The following is a 15,451-nucleotide window of genomic DNA, read 5'->3' as shown; positions in this document are numbered from 1 at the left end:
GTAATGTGTGCTTAGTGCTCTTCTTGGTGGGCTAAAGACCTTCATCTACTGGTATTGTTAAGTTCTGGAACTGGCAATTGAAGGTCTGAGCTTTGTTCATTAAATTATTGATATAGATGTATTCTTAATGATATCTCTGTAGATGTACGAAGTCAGCTGTGGAATTTACTATATATATTTTATTGTGTGCGCACTAAGAGTCAGCTTTTCCTTTGTGAGCTTTTGTATTATGCAGTACAAAATTACAAATTGTAAAGTTTGAGGTTTGGTCTGGCATTTATAACTTGTTTGAACCATTTTCAGATCCAGGTGGTAAACGAGCGAGTGCAATTTACTGGGAGCCACCTCCCGAAAACGTTTATCAGTGGAAAAACAAGCGCCCGAAAGTACCATCATCTCTACGCATCTACGAGTGCCATGTTGGCATAAGTGGTTCAGAACCCAAAATATGTTCCTTTATTGAATTTTCAGAAAAGGCATTGAGATAAATCCTTGCTACATGTGTTTTGCATCTCCTTTCTATCCATCCACATTTGAGCATTCTTTTGATTCGTCATCAGTGTAGTCTTGCATCTCAAATGCTCTTATTTAGCTAAATATCTGTCTCTAATCTTAGGTGCTTCCCCACATCAAACGTTCTGGATACAATGCAGTACAGTTTATTGGAGTACAAGAGCATTTTGACTATGCAAGTGTCGGTTATAAGGTATGTATAAACTTGTAGATATTCATTTGATTTCACTTGCAGGATGTTTCCAGCAAATATGTATCAGTTGCTGAAATCTTATGCCAGTGATAAGAAGCTCATGTAAATCTTGCGAACTACTTTTTTTCCCACTTTGGTGTTAGTTGAAACATATCTTTTTTTGAAATTGCTCTTTTATATAGAGAGAAGCATTACAAGTTGCCAGAGAGGTGGGGCACCACAAGCGGCCTGCTTGTGTGCTGAAATGTCGTTCAAGGGGCATAGTATTTAATACAAGAACTTTTGTTTGGCTAAGTTGTCACAATGCAGGGGTACTCTTTTATCAAAAAGCCCAAGACTTGCACCTTTTCCTAACTGCTTATTTGTTAAAATTGGCAACTAAGGCCAAACTCCACGCGGATCACCTTATTTGGGGCAGCTGATATTTTTCTTGGATTCCTCTCTCCAAGAGGTGTAGGATTGATCTAAAGATCATCTGATTCCGACATGTATATATGGAGATATGAATTTATTTATATTCTTGACAATTTGTCAAGGTCGGCCAGCAAGCAAATTAGTTATTTTCACCCCCAACTTAACCTCAATGTTGCTATAAAAGGAGGAGACCTCATGGCTTCATTTCATCATCTCATCTCATCCTTCTCTCTCTTGTTTGGGTACGCATTTCTGGAGCTGCTTCTCTCACACGTGTGGAAGGACGAAGTCTGATTTTCTGTTAGGGCAGCATTGACTGAGTTTGACCGAAGTTGCAGAAGGGTTTTTGGACTGCGTTTTGGACAGCGTTATCTCTCCTTGAGTGCGGATTGGGTTAGGCTGCCTCTCCTTGGCAGGCCGCAGTTCTGGACAGCCTTCTGGACCCCTCTTTGACCCTACATTGACTGTGCTAGGGCTGGCCACAGGGCTGACTGCAGTTGACCGTTGTTTGACAGTGATTTTCGAACTGTTTTGGGCTGCTTCTCCTTGCTGTTGGAGGCCGAGTTGTTTGGGTTATTGACCAAGCTGATTGGAGGTCAAATCTGACCTGTTTGACCAGCGTTGACTTTGCTGGTTAGGGTTTGCTGTTGCTGTCATAAAATATCAGTTTTGTATATTTGTACTATTTCTCTCTCTACTGAACTATTGAAGATTATAAGAAGAATTGATCAAGGGTTTCCCCACATTGGGGTTTGTCCCTGGTTGGTGCCACATCTTGTGTCCTCTTGTCTTGGCTTGTCTTCTACTGTTGATATTTATGTTCTATCTGCATTTTATTATCATGCTGATGTGATTGCTAATTTGGAAATTGATATTGGGCTAATAAGAAATTTGGAGTAAATTGCTGTTAAGCATAGAACATACCTAAATTAACATGGTATCAGAGCTGAGGTGAAGACAAAGCCCAAGCTAGAGTGAAAGAGCAATCACCAAGATAGTTGGAAATGACAAAAGGCTCAATGGGTTCCTCATCCCACTTGCCGGCTGAAGACAAACTCCGTGAAAAGTTTGACTATCACGAATGGAAGATGTCTCTTGATCTGACATTGGAAGAACAAGAAGTGTTGGACTATGTGAAGGGTAAAATCCCTGAGCCTCCATCAAATGCACCAGCTGCTTCAAAGAACAAGTACACTAGGGGTGAAGTCAAGGTGAAGAAGATTATCAGAGATTCCATTGACATGCATCTGGTGGCCTACATCTCTGATTTGAACACCTCCAAGGAGATCTACGACATATTGGTAAGCATGTTCAAGATTAGTGATGCAAATCAAGTTTTGTTCCTCAAAAATAAGTTGAAGGATATTAACAAGGGCAAGGATGAGGATATTCAATCCTACTTCTTAAGGATCACCGAGATCAAAAATGATCTTCCATCGATTGGAGAAGTCATTCCTGATAGGGAACTTACTATCACTACCCTTGGAGGGCTCCCACCCGAGTGGTATATATTTAGAGCCACTATTCTCAATAATGATCGAATTCCGAGATTTGAAGAATTGATGTCGAGATGCATTCAAGAAGAGTAGTACAAAATGCCTTCAAATAGAGGCAATCCCACTGCTTTCTCCGCTCATGCCAAAAGGAGAAATAATTTGGGTCTAAAGGACATTTCAAAGGTAAGCCTGGATCTAAGGGTGGAAGGAAGGGAAGATGCTTTGTTTGCAATAAGTTTGGCCACTATGCGAGGGAGTGTCCAAATAGAAAGGACACATCACATGATGATGATCACAATCACTATAGGGGCAACTTCAACAACAATCAAAGGAATGGCAGGTAATAGTTCAATGGCAAAGGAAGAAAAGAGTGCGGGAAATCATGGAAATGGTCAACCCTCCAAGAAAACAAGGAACTCCAGGTATGAAGAATCAAATGTTGTTAACAATAAGCAAAATGAGTATTATCTTATATCGACCCTCTCCACTACCTCTCCTTCGGACACTTTGGGGAATTGGCTTATTGATAATGGTGCCTCAAGGCACTTCACCGGATACAAGGAAGCTCTCTCTAATTTGATAGAGAAGGAGACAAACTTGGAGATTATTCTTGGAGACAATGACACCTATCCCGTAAAGGGTGTAGGGAATGTTACACTTCAATTGAATCAGGGTAACACGATTCATTTACAAGAAGTTCTATATGTACCTGGTCTCAAGAAGAACCTGGTGTCCATTTCGGCAATGGAAGACAAAGGCTACGAGGTGGCATTCGTTGATGGAAATGTACGTGTTTGGAAAAATAATTTTAAAGATGCTTTTACTCTCGGGTTCCAGGTTGACACTTTGTATCAAGTTGGAGGAAGTCCATTGGGAGCCATGTCTTGCGACACATCTCTACAATCTGAACTATGGCACCGTAGGTTTGCCCACCTTCATTATAAGGCCCTATCCGATGTGAGACAGATGGTGATAGAGATGCCCGAGTTCAAAGTAGAGCATGAACGTATACGTCTGGGATGTGCCAAAGGAAAAAAAAGGGGAGCATTCCCCTCAAGTAATAGCAAGTCCAAAGATATATTGCAGTTGGTCCACTCTGACATATTTGGTATGATGTCCATAAACTCCTTGGGAGGATACATATATTATCTCACTTTTACAGGTGATTATTCTCGCAAGACTTGGATCCACTTCTTGAAAAAGAAGGATGAAATGTTCACCTAGTTTCGTCACTTCAAAGCCATGATCGAAAATCAATCCGAGAAGAGAATCAAGATATTGAGGACTGATAATGGGACCGAGTATGAATCCAATGAATTCCATGACTATTGCAGAGAAGCTGACATTAAGAGGGAGACCACTATACCATACACTCCTGAGTAGAATGGTGTGGTTGAAAGGAAGAACCGTACTATTATGGAAGCTGTTCGTGCCATGCTTCATGATCAAAGGCTTCCGAAGTTTTTATGGGCCGAAGTTGCGAATACCGCTGTGTATGTTCAAAACCGATGCCCTCATCAAGCATTGGACTCCAAGACTCCCAAAGAAATGCTCACTGGCAAGAAACTCAATGTCCCTCATTTTAGAATTTTTGGAAGTCCTGTATACTTTCATGTGCCGAAAAAGAAAAGAAGCAAATTGGGTGCATTTGGAAGGAAAGGAATCTTTGTGGGCTATAGCGAAAATTCTAAGGGCTATAGAATTTATGTGGCTAGTCAAAGAGAAGTTGAGATAAGTCATGATGCCACCTTTGACAAAGATATGGCTCTTAGTAAGGTTGACAACCTTCCTATACCAAGGAAGGATAAAGAAGCTGACACCGGAAAGCAGGATAAAAAGAAGATGAAACTATGCCAGATGTAGATGAACCTATGGATCCTATTGATTCCTCTCCTCAAGAGCCCTCCTCTTCTAAGAAGAGGCCCTTATGGCTTAAGGAGACTCTAGAAGATGCCGAGAGACATATTGCACCAAGGGGGACTTTCCGTGAAAGCAAGAAGCTGACCAAGTATCAGGGATACTTGACCATTATGAGCACTATCATTCAAAACGAGCTTACATCATTCGAAGAAGCTGTGAAGCATCAAGTGTGGAAGGATGCTATGAATGAAAAATACGAGTCCATTATGAAGAATGATGTCTCGAATGTGGTCCCTAAACCCTAGGACAAATCAATTGTCACATCTAAATGGCTTTACAAAATCAAGCATGGAGCTGATGGGAGTGCAGAAAAGTACAAGGCTCTCTTTGTTGCTTGAGGCTTCTCTCAAAAGGAAAGTGTAGATTATGATGAGATATTTGCACCTATTGCCTGATACACCACCATCCGCTCAATCATAGCCCTTGCTACTTCGCAAGGATGGAACCTACATCAGATGGATGGCAAGATTGCTTTCTTGCATGGTTTGATTAAAGAGGAAGTCTATGTGGAACAACCCGAAGGGTTTGAGATTCATGATCGGAAATCTCATGTATGCAAGTTGAAGAAAGCTCTCTAGGGGCTAAAGCAAGCACCTCGAGCTTGGTATGAGAGGATCGATAGCTATTTGATGAAGCTGGGATTCACTAGGAATGAAGCCGATCTGAAGCTTTACTTTAAGGTTGAAGATGATAAACCTCTCATACTGGTGCTTTATGTGGATAACCTCTTTCTAACTAGTGCAGACCCTCTCATTCACAAATGTAAGAGGGAGTTGGCTTCCGAATATGAGATGAAGGACCTAGGACTGATGCACTACTTCCTAGGGTTAGAGGTCTGTCAAAAGCCAAGAGAAGTTTTCCTATCTCAATAACTTTAAGAAGTTATGTGGTAGTGCTGCTGGACCTGAATTGGGAAATGCTTTCTTGAGTATCGTCAACTCATAGGAGCACCGATGTTCTTGGTGAACTCCCGTCCGAATATATGTTTTGCAGTCAACACATTGAGCCAATATATGGTTGAGCCTCATCACTCACGTTGGATTGGTGCCAAGAATCTTCTGAGATATCTTCGGGGCACAATTACTCATGCACTGAGATACACTGTTGGAGATGTGAGACTGCATGGTTATTTCGATGCTGATTGGGTAGGCAGTGTGGTGGATCATAAGAGCACTTATGGGTGTTGTTTTTCTTTGGGTTCTGCTTCGATATCTGGATGAGTAAGAAGCAGGAGTTAGTTGCCTTGAGCACCGCTGAGGTCGAATACATAGTTGCGAGTATGGCCTCTTGTGAAGCTGTCTAGTTGAGGAAGCTCTTCAATGAGCTGTTTGGACATATGTTGGATACCACTGTGATCCTCTATGACAACCAGAGTGGGACCGATTATTAGAGAATCCTGTATTTCATGATCGCTCCAAGCACATCGATATCAGGTACCACTTTATTCCGGATATGGTACAACGAGGAGCAATAAGGCTTCATCACATTGGGACTGATGAGCAGGTCGTCGACATTCTGACGAAGCCCCTGTTAAAGGTCAAATTTTTGACTCTCCAAGAACGACTAGGTGTCGTGGAGAGACCCCACTATGAAGGTCTTGAATGATATGGACATTGAGCTCTAGGAGCTCTAGGGGGCTTGGGTACTTTTTGGAGTGATTAGCAACCATAAGGTGAGTGGTTTAGCCTTCCCCTAGTTGTTTGTTGTATATAGAATGAGTGGTTCAACCTTCCCCTGTGATACCCTGTGGCAACATGTAGGCAGGATGAGTGGTTCATCCTTCTCCTACTGAACATCCTACCCATGCAGTCTGAGACTCATGGGAAGTACCTCTCATTTGGCCAATGAGTAGGGAAATGAGTATTGGGACCATAGTACTACCGATGGACACATCGTGTACTACCGTACTCCCTATGCTAGGATGATATTGATCTGGGATCGATTGGAACTGACTTCGGGTCAGTAAGAGTGGTATGACACACTTTCTTTATTGGAACTGACTTCGGGTCAGTAAGAGTGGTATGAGACACTCTCTTTTATCTGAGATTGCCTTCGGGTCAATAGAGAATGTTATGATACATTCTCGATCACTTCTTCTTCTTCATAGTTCAGCAGAGCAGTGCATTGATGGCAAAGATAGTACCGACAGACAAATGGATTAGCAGATGGAGTTCTCCCTAGTTGAGAGGGAGTGTTAAAATTGGCAACTAGGGCCAAACTCCATGTGGGTCACCTTATTTGGGGCAACTGATATTTTTCTTGGATTCCTCTCTCCGAGAGGTGTAGGATTGATCTAAAGATCATCCGATTCCGACATGTATATATGGAGATATGAATTTATTTATATTCTTGACAATTTGTCAAGGTCGGCCAGCAAGCAAATTAGTTATTTTTCACCCCCAACTTAACCTCAACGTTGCTATAAAAGGAGGAGACCTCATGGCTTCATTTCATCATCTCATCTCATCCTTCTCTCTCTTGTTTGGGTACGCATTTCTAGAGTTGCTTCTCTCACACATGTGGAAGGACGAAGTTTGATTTTCTGTTAGGGTAGCGTTGATTGAGTTTGACTGAAGTTGTAGGAGGGTTTTTGGACCATGTTTTGGACAGTGTTATCTCTCCTTGAGTGCGGATTAGGTTAGGCTGCCTCTCCTTGGCAGACCGTAGTTATGGACAGCCTTCTGGACCCCTCTTTCACCCTGCATTGACTGTGCTAGGGCTGGCCGTAGGGCTGACTGCAGTCGACCGAAGTTTGACTGTGATATTTGGACTGTTTTGGGCTGCTTCTCCTTGCTGTTGGAGGCCGAGTTGTTTGGGTTATTCACCGAGTTGATTGGAGGTCAAATCTAACCTGTTTGACCAACTTTGACTTTGCTGTTGCCGTCATAAAATATCAGTTTTGTATATTTGTACTATCTCTCTCTCTCTGCTGAACTATTGAAGATTAATATAAGAATTGATCAAGGGTTTCCCCAAATTGGGGTTTGTCCCTGGCTGGTGCCACATCTTGTGTCCTCTTGTCTGGGCTTGTCTTCTATTGTTTATGTTTATGTTCTATTTGCATTTTATTATCATGTTGATGTGATTGCTAATCTGGAAATTGATATTGGGCTAATAAGAAATTTGAAGTAAATTTCTCTTAAGCATAGAGCATATCTAAATTAACATTATTTTTGCCTTTGGGGGAGTTGAATCTTGGTGGGTCCATCTTCAATGTTGAACCATGACTTTGTTGGCAATAGTTGAAACATTTTAGTATAGTGAAATGACATGTCTCAAAGGATATGATTTTTATGAAGGGGCACTCCAGTTAAGTATATATACGGGGGCCCATTATACTCTCATCATCACATCATTCCTTCATACATTATTCAATATATTAATATTTTATCCTAGTGGATATTTCTATATTCCAAATATTTTGGCTATTTAATGTGTGATCCAAGCCTTTTGCCATATATTTTAGACTTTGAATGACAAGGCTTTAAGCCATATATTCTCAAGAAATTTTGGAGCTTCTTTATTCTGGTGGTCTTTGACCACCATTGGCTTTCAACCATTTTAAAATTTTCGAAATCTATTAAAGGAAAAAAATCTGCTGCAAGTTTGAAGGAAAAGTCTGATTTTAACAAGGGAAAAAAGGTCCGTATGAATTATTTTTTTTATTCCACTACAACCATTAGACATACAACACACCTTTGCCTATCCAACTATTGACACTATACTTTGTTCCTCAGGCAACCTCCTTGTGCGGAAATTTTGCTAGACACCATATCACCATGGAAACATTAACAACCATGCCAGTGCATGGCCTTTGACATGGTATGGCCATGCATGTGTTAGGAATTTCTAGCGGCTTGAACAAGCCTAGAGACAGATGCACCATCGTCATCAACAAATGCATTCCACCGCCACCATCCTGCTTGGACCACACAATTAATGCATTGCACTGAGTGGATCACCTTCCAAACATGGTCCCTGCCATTTGTAATTTGAAATTTGAGCACCCCGTGTAGAGTGCTACATGAAAGCTATAATCTCCTTATGTTGGTCACTGGTCAAGGGGCAATGTTGCTTGCACCTCTTTAGTTTGCTGGTCACCACTCAAGGAGGCATTGGTGCTTGCATGTCTACAGGTTGCATTAAAGATCTCAATCTCAACTTCCCTAAGGAGCTCTAGGTGGATGATGGTGTTGGAGCTCATGAAGTTATGGCATGCAAAAGTGCCTGCGAGGCCTTTGGAGATCTTACGTATTGTTGTAGTGGGGCATATGGGAATCCCAACACCTGCAAGCCTAGCTCTTATTCACAGCTCTTCAAGGTAGCATGCCCCAAGGCCTACAACTATGCTTACGATGACTCCACTAGCACCTTCACTTGCATAGGTGCCAATTACATGATTACCTTCTGTCTTACCCTCGCAATGACTAGGTATTGTTTCATTATTTAATTATTTTTGAATCTACTGTTTGATTTTTTAGTTGGACAATGACTAATGGCGATTGTTTGATTTGTTCATGTGAATGCAACATTGAGAGAAAATCTACTAGTCCTGTTGTAGCCAATAGCCTAATAAGAGGCACTAGTAGCAATGATAATAATACAAAACCCCTGTTTGAGGCTAGTGCAACCCGATATTCTTTGTTGTCCTCCATGGATTTTGCATCCCCCTCGCCACTCAATTTCTTTTGGTCTTTCATTGATGATCGCTTTCATAGCGATGATAATCATCAACATCAAAATTAACCATTCAACACTCCCTCGTAACAAGGGAAGTCTTCATAATCCATACAAAGTACTTGGACATTCTTATTCTAAAGAATTCTTATAAGAAGAGTCGGATTGGTAACCCATCTGTTTAGCATCATATCATCCTACATTGTCACATAGCAAGGCCTTGACTGAATTCTCTATCTCTCCACAAGATCAAAGCACAATGCTGGCGAGACCAATGATTTATAGACACCCTCATCATTTTCTCTCTCGGAACATACCCCACCCGGGTTCTCTCAGAGTATGTTCCACCAGGACTTTTCTTGTCTTGGATTTCCATTCCTCAAAGAATATTGTTCCTCTATGACTCTCTTATATTGGATGCCCTATCACATCCTCAAAGAGTATCAAATGCCAAATGCTTACCCAATCCTCCATTCTATCTTCCCAAGTGAAGACAAGAATGATGTGTCTATCTCTCCCTCTCAACTAGCGAGGATATACCCATTCCAATGAAGGAATGTACCCAAGCTCCCTCTTAACCAGGGACTTGTTCAAGCTCCCTCTTGACTAGGGACTTGCTTCCAACACATCTCCAAAATATATACAATGTCAAGGGTCTCTTTCTTTTTCAGTGTCTATCAAGATCTTCATATCTTTCCCATGGAGATATCATAGTCAAATCTTTTAGTCCTTGGATGTTGATTTCCTTTTCCATAGCGCACTTTTCATGATCTCTTCCTTTCTTTATTTACACATTTCTCCCTAGGAGTTTCCAATCACAGTTCCTTCAATTTTTTCAACCACCTCATATTTCATATGAGGACATATTATGTTAATTTCATATAGTTAATGTGTGAACCATGCCTTTATCCATTCTTCCAAAGGAGGAGATCCTTTCTTTTAATCATGCTCTTGAGGTAGAGCATTCATTCATGATATATGCAACCATATGACATGACTCAATTAAATACATACCTCATCTCTTTCTTTAGGTCATCTAGACTTCCTTCAACAATTTCCTTGATTGAAAGAACTTCAATCACCTTGATCTGCTTCGCTTCTTATGACATCATACCATCATTCCATGAATTGGTGAGACACTTGCTTCTTCCAATAGGTGAACCTTTCAATGAAGATTCCAATGGAGGATCTTGATCATCCTTATCCAACAAATGCTCCTCTTGAATGATGTATGATGAGCTTTATACTAGATGACTTTTCTTCTTCTCATAAGTACTACTTATGCTTCTAATGAGGTTACCAAGAGCTACATCCTTCTATGGGTGGCTGCCATAGACTTCTATTTCAGCTATCCTTCATGCTTCTCTAAGATGATGTCATGAGCTCTTGCTTTCAATTGTATGCTTTTATGATGCCATGATGCTTCCTATCATGCCTCTAATGATTTCTACCATGATAGCTATATTTTACAACAGAAAAACTTGAAAAGAACTAGGTGAGGAAGACTATCTCAATCATAGTAGAAATCTTTTCCTTCCTATTTCTTGGATTCCTTCTTTTCAGCTTCCTCCACTTCTTCAGTGATATGGGATTCTTCCCTTCCTCTTTTGTTGTTGTCCTTCTTGAGCTTAGGACAATCTCTCTTGTAGTGCCCATATTCTTGACATCCATAGCATTGAACCTTTGCCATATTATTCTTTCTTTTTCGAGGACAAAATATCCCAAACTTCCCTTTTCTCTTTTCCATGGTAGCATATGCCTAGGTTTGCTCATTTGATTCTACATCGGATTTTGCCTTCAACCTGGTTTCTTCAATTTTACATAGTGACCACAAATCATTGAATGGAGTATCTTCTTTCTTCCTATAGATACTTTATGTGAAGTTGCCCCATTCTTCTGGTAGTGCATTGAGCACTATGGTAGTCATCTCTTTGTCAGACATTATCTCTCCCAATTCTTGTAGTTGATCTCTTATTTCAGATATCCTCATAAAGTATGAGGCTATTCCTTCTTCTTTTGATATCTTCATCTTGTAAAGTTCTTGCCTTAACAAGATTACTTCTCCTGTAGTGCTTACGGAGAATAATTTTACAAATTTGTCATATATTTCATTTGATGTTTCTAATTTTGATACATAGGGAATGAGGGGATCCTTGATGGATTCCATGAGAATCCTTTGAGCCCTTACTTCTCCTTTCATATACCTTGTAAGTGCTTGAGCATCCTCCTTTGGAAGTTTGGTGATTAAGCCCTTAACATTTTCCATGACCTCATTTTCTATGAGGTTCAGATTGTTCTTTTATTCCATGCAAGAAAGTTTGAAGCCCTAACCAGTTTGTTGCTTTCCTTGCAAAAAGACATTTTGACAGATTCAGATGTAGACATAAATATACTTACTTGTGAAGATGCTCCTTCAACCTGCTGATTTCTTGAGTTTGATGATGTAATAGATAATAGAAAACTCCTTCTTAATGAAGATGGTTTTCCTCAGAAGTGATCCTTGACTCCAAAGAGAGGGAGATCACCTTGAGTCCTTTGATGATGCCAATTGCTCCTTTCTTGTTGTTTCCCTTGGATGAGTATACTTCAAGATACTTTGATTTGATGGTTTCTTCAATTCAAGAGGAGTTGGGGTCTTTTGAGGTCTCCTTCCTTATGATGATGATTTGAGCGAGGATCCCAAGAATGCTTTAACTGTGGACTTCTTCTTTGATCGATCTAGGGTTTTGATACTTCCTTCAAGATGATGATGTAGCCTTTGTCTTCAAAATGCCTTGGAGATGAGAGGATCTTCTTGATTCTTTGATGCCCTTGATATCCTTCTAGAACCTTGATCTTTTGAGAGCTTGAGTGCCCTCTATTGAGTTGCCTGCCCTTGACTTGTCACCTTAGCTCTAATACCATGTTGAGAAATCTAGGGCAGAGAGATGAGGTGATTTCTCTTGCAATGATAACTATTTGTGATGCAATTTTACTTAATCTTTATTAGCTTCTTTCTTCCACTTGATTATATTAATGTTTTCTATCATCAAACAACTACCAAATCATAAATAATCATGAGACAAAGGACACAAAATGTAGGCATTCAACCAGGGCAAAAACCTCTCCAACTTGAGAGGAAAACCCAAACGAATTCTTCTTCTTATAGAATCTTCAATTTTTGAATTCCAAGACACTTGACCTATCAACCTCTCCAAGACCAAGTCACAAGACTTTTGAAAAGTTCTTCTTCTTGTCCAAGTCAATGCTTGTCGAACTGACTTCTTGCACTTGTATTCTTGGCTTCCCTAAAATTCAGCCTCTTTCCATAGTCCTGCAATTCTCGGCCTGTGTGAAACCACTGCAATTTCGCACATTTGAGCTGATTGGAGAAGTTTGGTAAGGTTTTTCTTCTTCTCTTGACTTGGAGACTTTCCTTTGTGATCTCGGCTAGCAAGAATGCTTGTTTTGTGACCCCTTTCTTGGCTTCTTCAAGAACTGATGTGACCTCACTGCAGAAACCATAATTTCAGTCACATGTGTGAGGAAGATGACCGAAAAACTATGCAAAAACACTTCAATATTCTTCTCTTTCCCTTTGCTAGATGAGAGGCTTCTTTCTACCCTTTACTCACTCTTCTTCTTCTATTTTGGATGCTTGATAGATGCTCTCCAAGTGAGGTCGAGTCCTCCTTTTTATAGTGATCTGCCCATGTAAATAAGCCGACTTGTCCTCATGCCTACACCGACATCTCCTTCTAGAACATTCTATATCTTCTTTGGAAGGTAGACTTGATTGAGTACTTGTGACAAGGTCTTGCATGGGTTTTTGAATCTTATAATGACTCAAATAAATTCTTCTTTTACAATATGTAACATGCCCAAATGGGTCTTCAATACATGACAAGACTTAATTGACTTTATGACTTAATTACCAATCCTAATAGCTCACATTGGGAGCTTGATCTATGATAAATTTCCTTGAGCATGAAACCCATGTCTCAGGCATAAAATAATTTTATTTTTCTTCTATTTCATTAATTACATAAAATTAGGATTACACATGTCATTATGAAGACCGAACCTAGTTACATATTTCAACACAGAGCACAATGCTTGTGAGACCAATGATTTATAGACACCATCATCATTGTCTCTCAAGGGACATAGTCCTTCAAGGACTATTCTTATCTTGGATTCCTAGTCCTCAAAGAATATTGGTCCTCTACAACTACTCTTATCTTGAATGCCCTACCACATCGTCAAAGAGTATTAAATGCCAGATGCTTATGCAATCCTCCATTCTTTCTTCCCAAAGTGAAGACAAGAATGATGTGTCTATCTCTCCCTCTCAAACTAGGGAGGATATACCCATTCTAATGAAAGAATGTACCCATTACTATGAAAGGAATGTACCCAAGCTCCCTCTTAACCAAGGACTTGCTTCCAACAACTTTCTGCTCTAGGTGGAGATCATGGGACCTTCAGCTACTTGTAGAGCTCCTTCTTTCGATGTCATGAAATTCATCTTCAAAAATTGTGGAGCCTTCTTCTTTTCGTAGGGCACAGGCCATCCATCACTTTCCTCAAGTCAGTCATGTCATCCTTACTTTTATTGGAAAGTGATCTTCTAGTCCACATCTGGCTTTCCTTCATACAACTACCTCTTCCATGTCATGTTTCCTTAAGGATCTTCCATCCCACCACATGAGTGCTAGTTGTAGGTGACATCTACAACTCTTTTTCGGTAGCCCTACATTAACCCATCCAGATGTTGTTCAAAAATAAAAAAAAATCAAATCAAAATTACCTTTTGTGATGGCCTTTCATCATGACATATTGCTTGCTTGCAACATCTTTCACATTCATAGACACATCTCCAAAACTTCATATTTCAAGGGTCTCCTTTCTTTACAGACCTTATCACGGTTCTTTTCCATGGAGATGTTATGGTTAATTCTTATAGTTGTCAAATGTTGACTTCTTGTAGTTGCATCTTTCATGATTTCTTATTTCTTTCTTCACATATTGCTTCCTAGGAACTTCTATCCATAGTTCCTTCATCTTTGTCAACCACCTCATATTCCATATCAGGACATATTATGTTGATTTCATCTAGTTAATATGTAAGTCATGCCTTCATGCATCTTGAAAGAAATCCATTTCCTTTGATCATACTCATGAGGTAGAGTATTCACCCATGCTATCTGCAACTACATAATGATATGACTTTGTCAAACATATGCATTCGTACCTATTTTCTTCTTTTGGTCATCTAGAATTCCTTCAACAACTTCCTTTTCCATGATTGAAAGTACTCCAATCATCTGGACCTACTGCAATCCTTTGTTATCATACCATCTTTGAAACAATGAATCCCATCCAAGGTGGAATTCTCAAAGAGACACTTGTTTCTTCCAAGAGATGAACCTTCTAGTTAAAATTCCAACAGAGGATCTTGATTATCCTCATCCTGCAAATGCTCCTTTCCAATGATGTATGGTGAGTTCTATACTAGATGACTTTCTTCTACCCATAAGTACTACTTGTGCTTTCAATGAGGTTACCAAGAGCTACTTCCTTCAAATGACGACTGCCATAGACTTCTACTTTAGCTATCTTTCAAGGTTTTTGTCATGAGCTCTTCCTTAAATCGTATGCTCTTATAATCCATTCTCCTAAATTGATGCATCCTATCATGCTTCTAATGCTTCCTACCATGAAAACTATACTTTACAAGAACTAAAAAGAACTCAGTGAAGAAGATTATCTCAATCATAGTAGAGATCTTTTACTTCCTCCTTCTTTGACTTCTTCTTTTCAACTTCTTCCACTTCTTTGGTGATATGGGCTTCTTCCCTTCCTCTTTTGTTGTTGTCCTTCTTGAGTTTGGGACAATCTCTCTTGTAGTGCCCATATTCTTGACAACCATAGCATTGGACTTTGGCCATATTCTTCTTATTTTTTCTTAGGACCAAACTTCCCTTTTCTCTTAGCCATGACAACAAATGCTTGTGCTTGCTCGTTTGATCCTACATCACTTTTTGCATTTAGCCTGGTTTCTTCAATTTTTCACAATGCCCAAAGTTCATTGAATGGGGTAGCCTCCTTCTTTCAATAGATGCTTGATGTAAAGTTGCCCCATTCCTCTGGTAGTGCATTGAGCACTATGGTGGTAATTTGCCCATCAGGCATTATTTCTCCCAATTCTTGTAGTTGGTCTCTAATTTCTGACACCCTCATAAAGTATGAGGCTATT

At 40.0% G+C, this 15,451-nt stretch overlaps 1 protein-coding gene across 2 annotated transcripts in view; it reads left to right on the top strand.

Moving 5' to 3' along the window:
* EMB2729 (Alpha amylase family protein) overlaps positions 1–15,451 on the top strand; it is a 421,581-nt gene that overhangs the window by 67,115 nt on the left and 339,015 nt on the right. For both annotated transcript variants that reach the window (XM_089421556.1, XM_089421555.1), the window contains 2 exons: positions 304–476; positions 617–706. In XM_089421556.1, coding sequence (XP_089277682.1) covers positions 304–476; positions 617–706 — 263 coding nt within the window. The remainder of the gene's footprint in view (positions 1–303; positions 477–616; positions 707–15,451) is intronic.

This window comes from Pinus tabuliformis, chromosome 6, assembly GCF_031772625.1.
Source record: "Pinus tabuliformis cultivar Carrire ecotype Pingquan chromosome 6, CPIR1, whole genome shotgun sequence".
Taxonomy (NCBI): domain Eukaryota; kingdom Viridiplantae; phylum Streptophyta; class Pinopsida; order Pinales; family Pinaceae; genus Pinus; species Pinus tabuliformis.
This window is presented reverse-complemented; position numbering and strand designations above follow the sequence as displayed.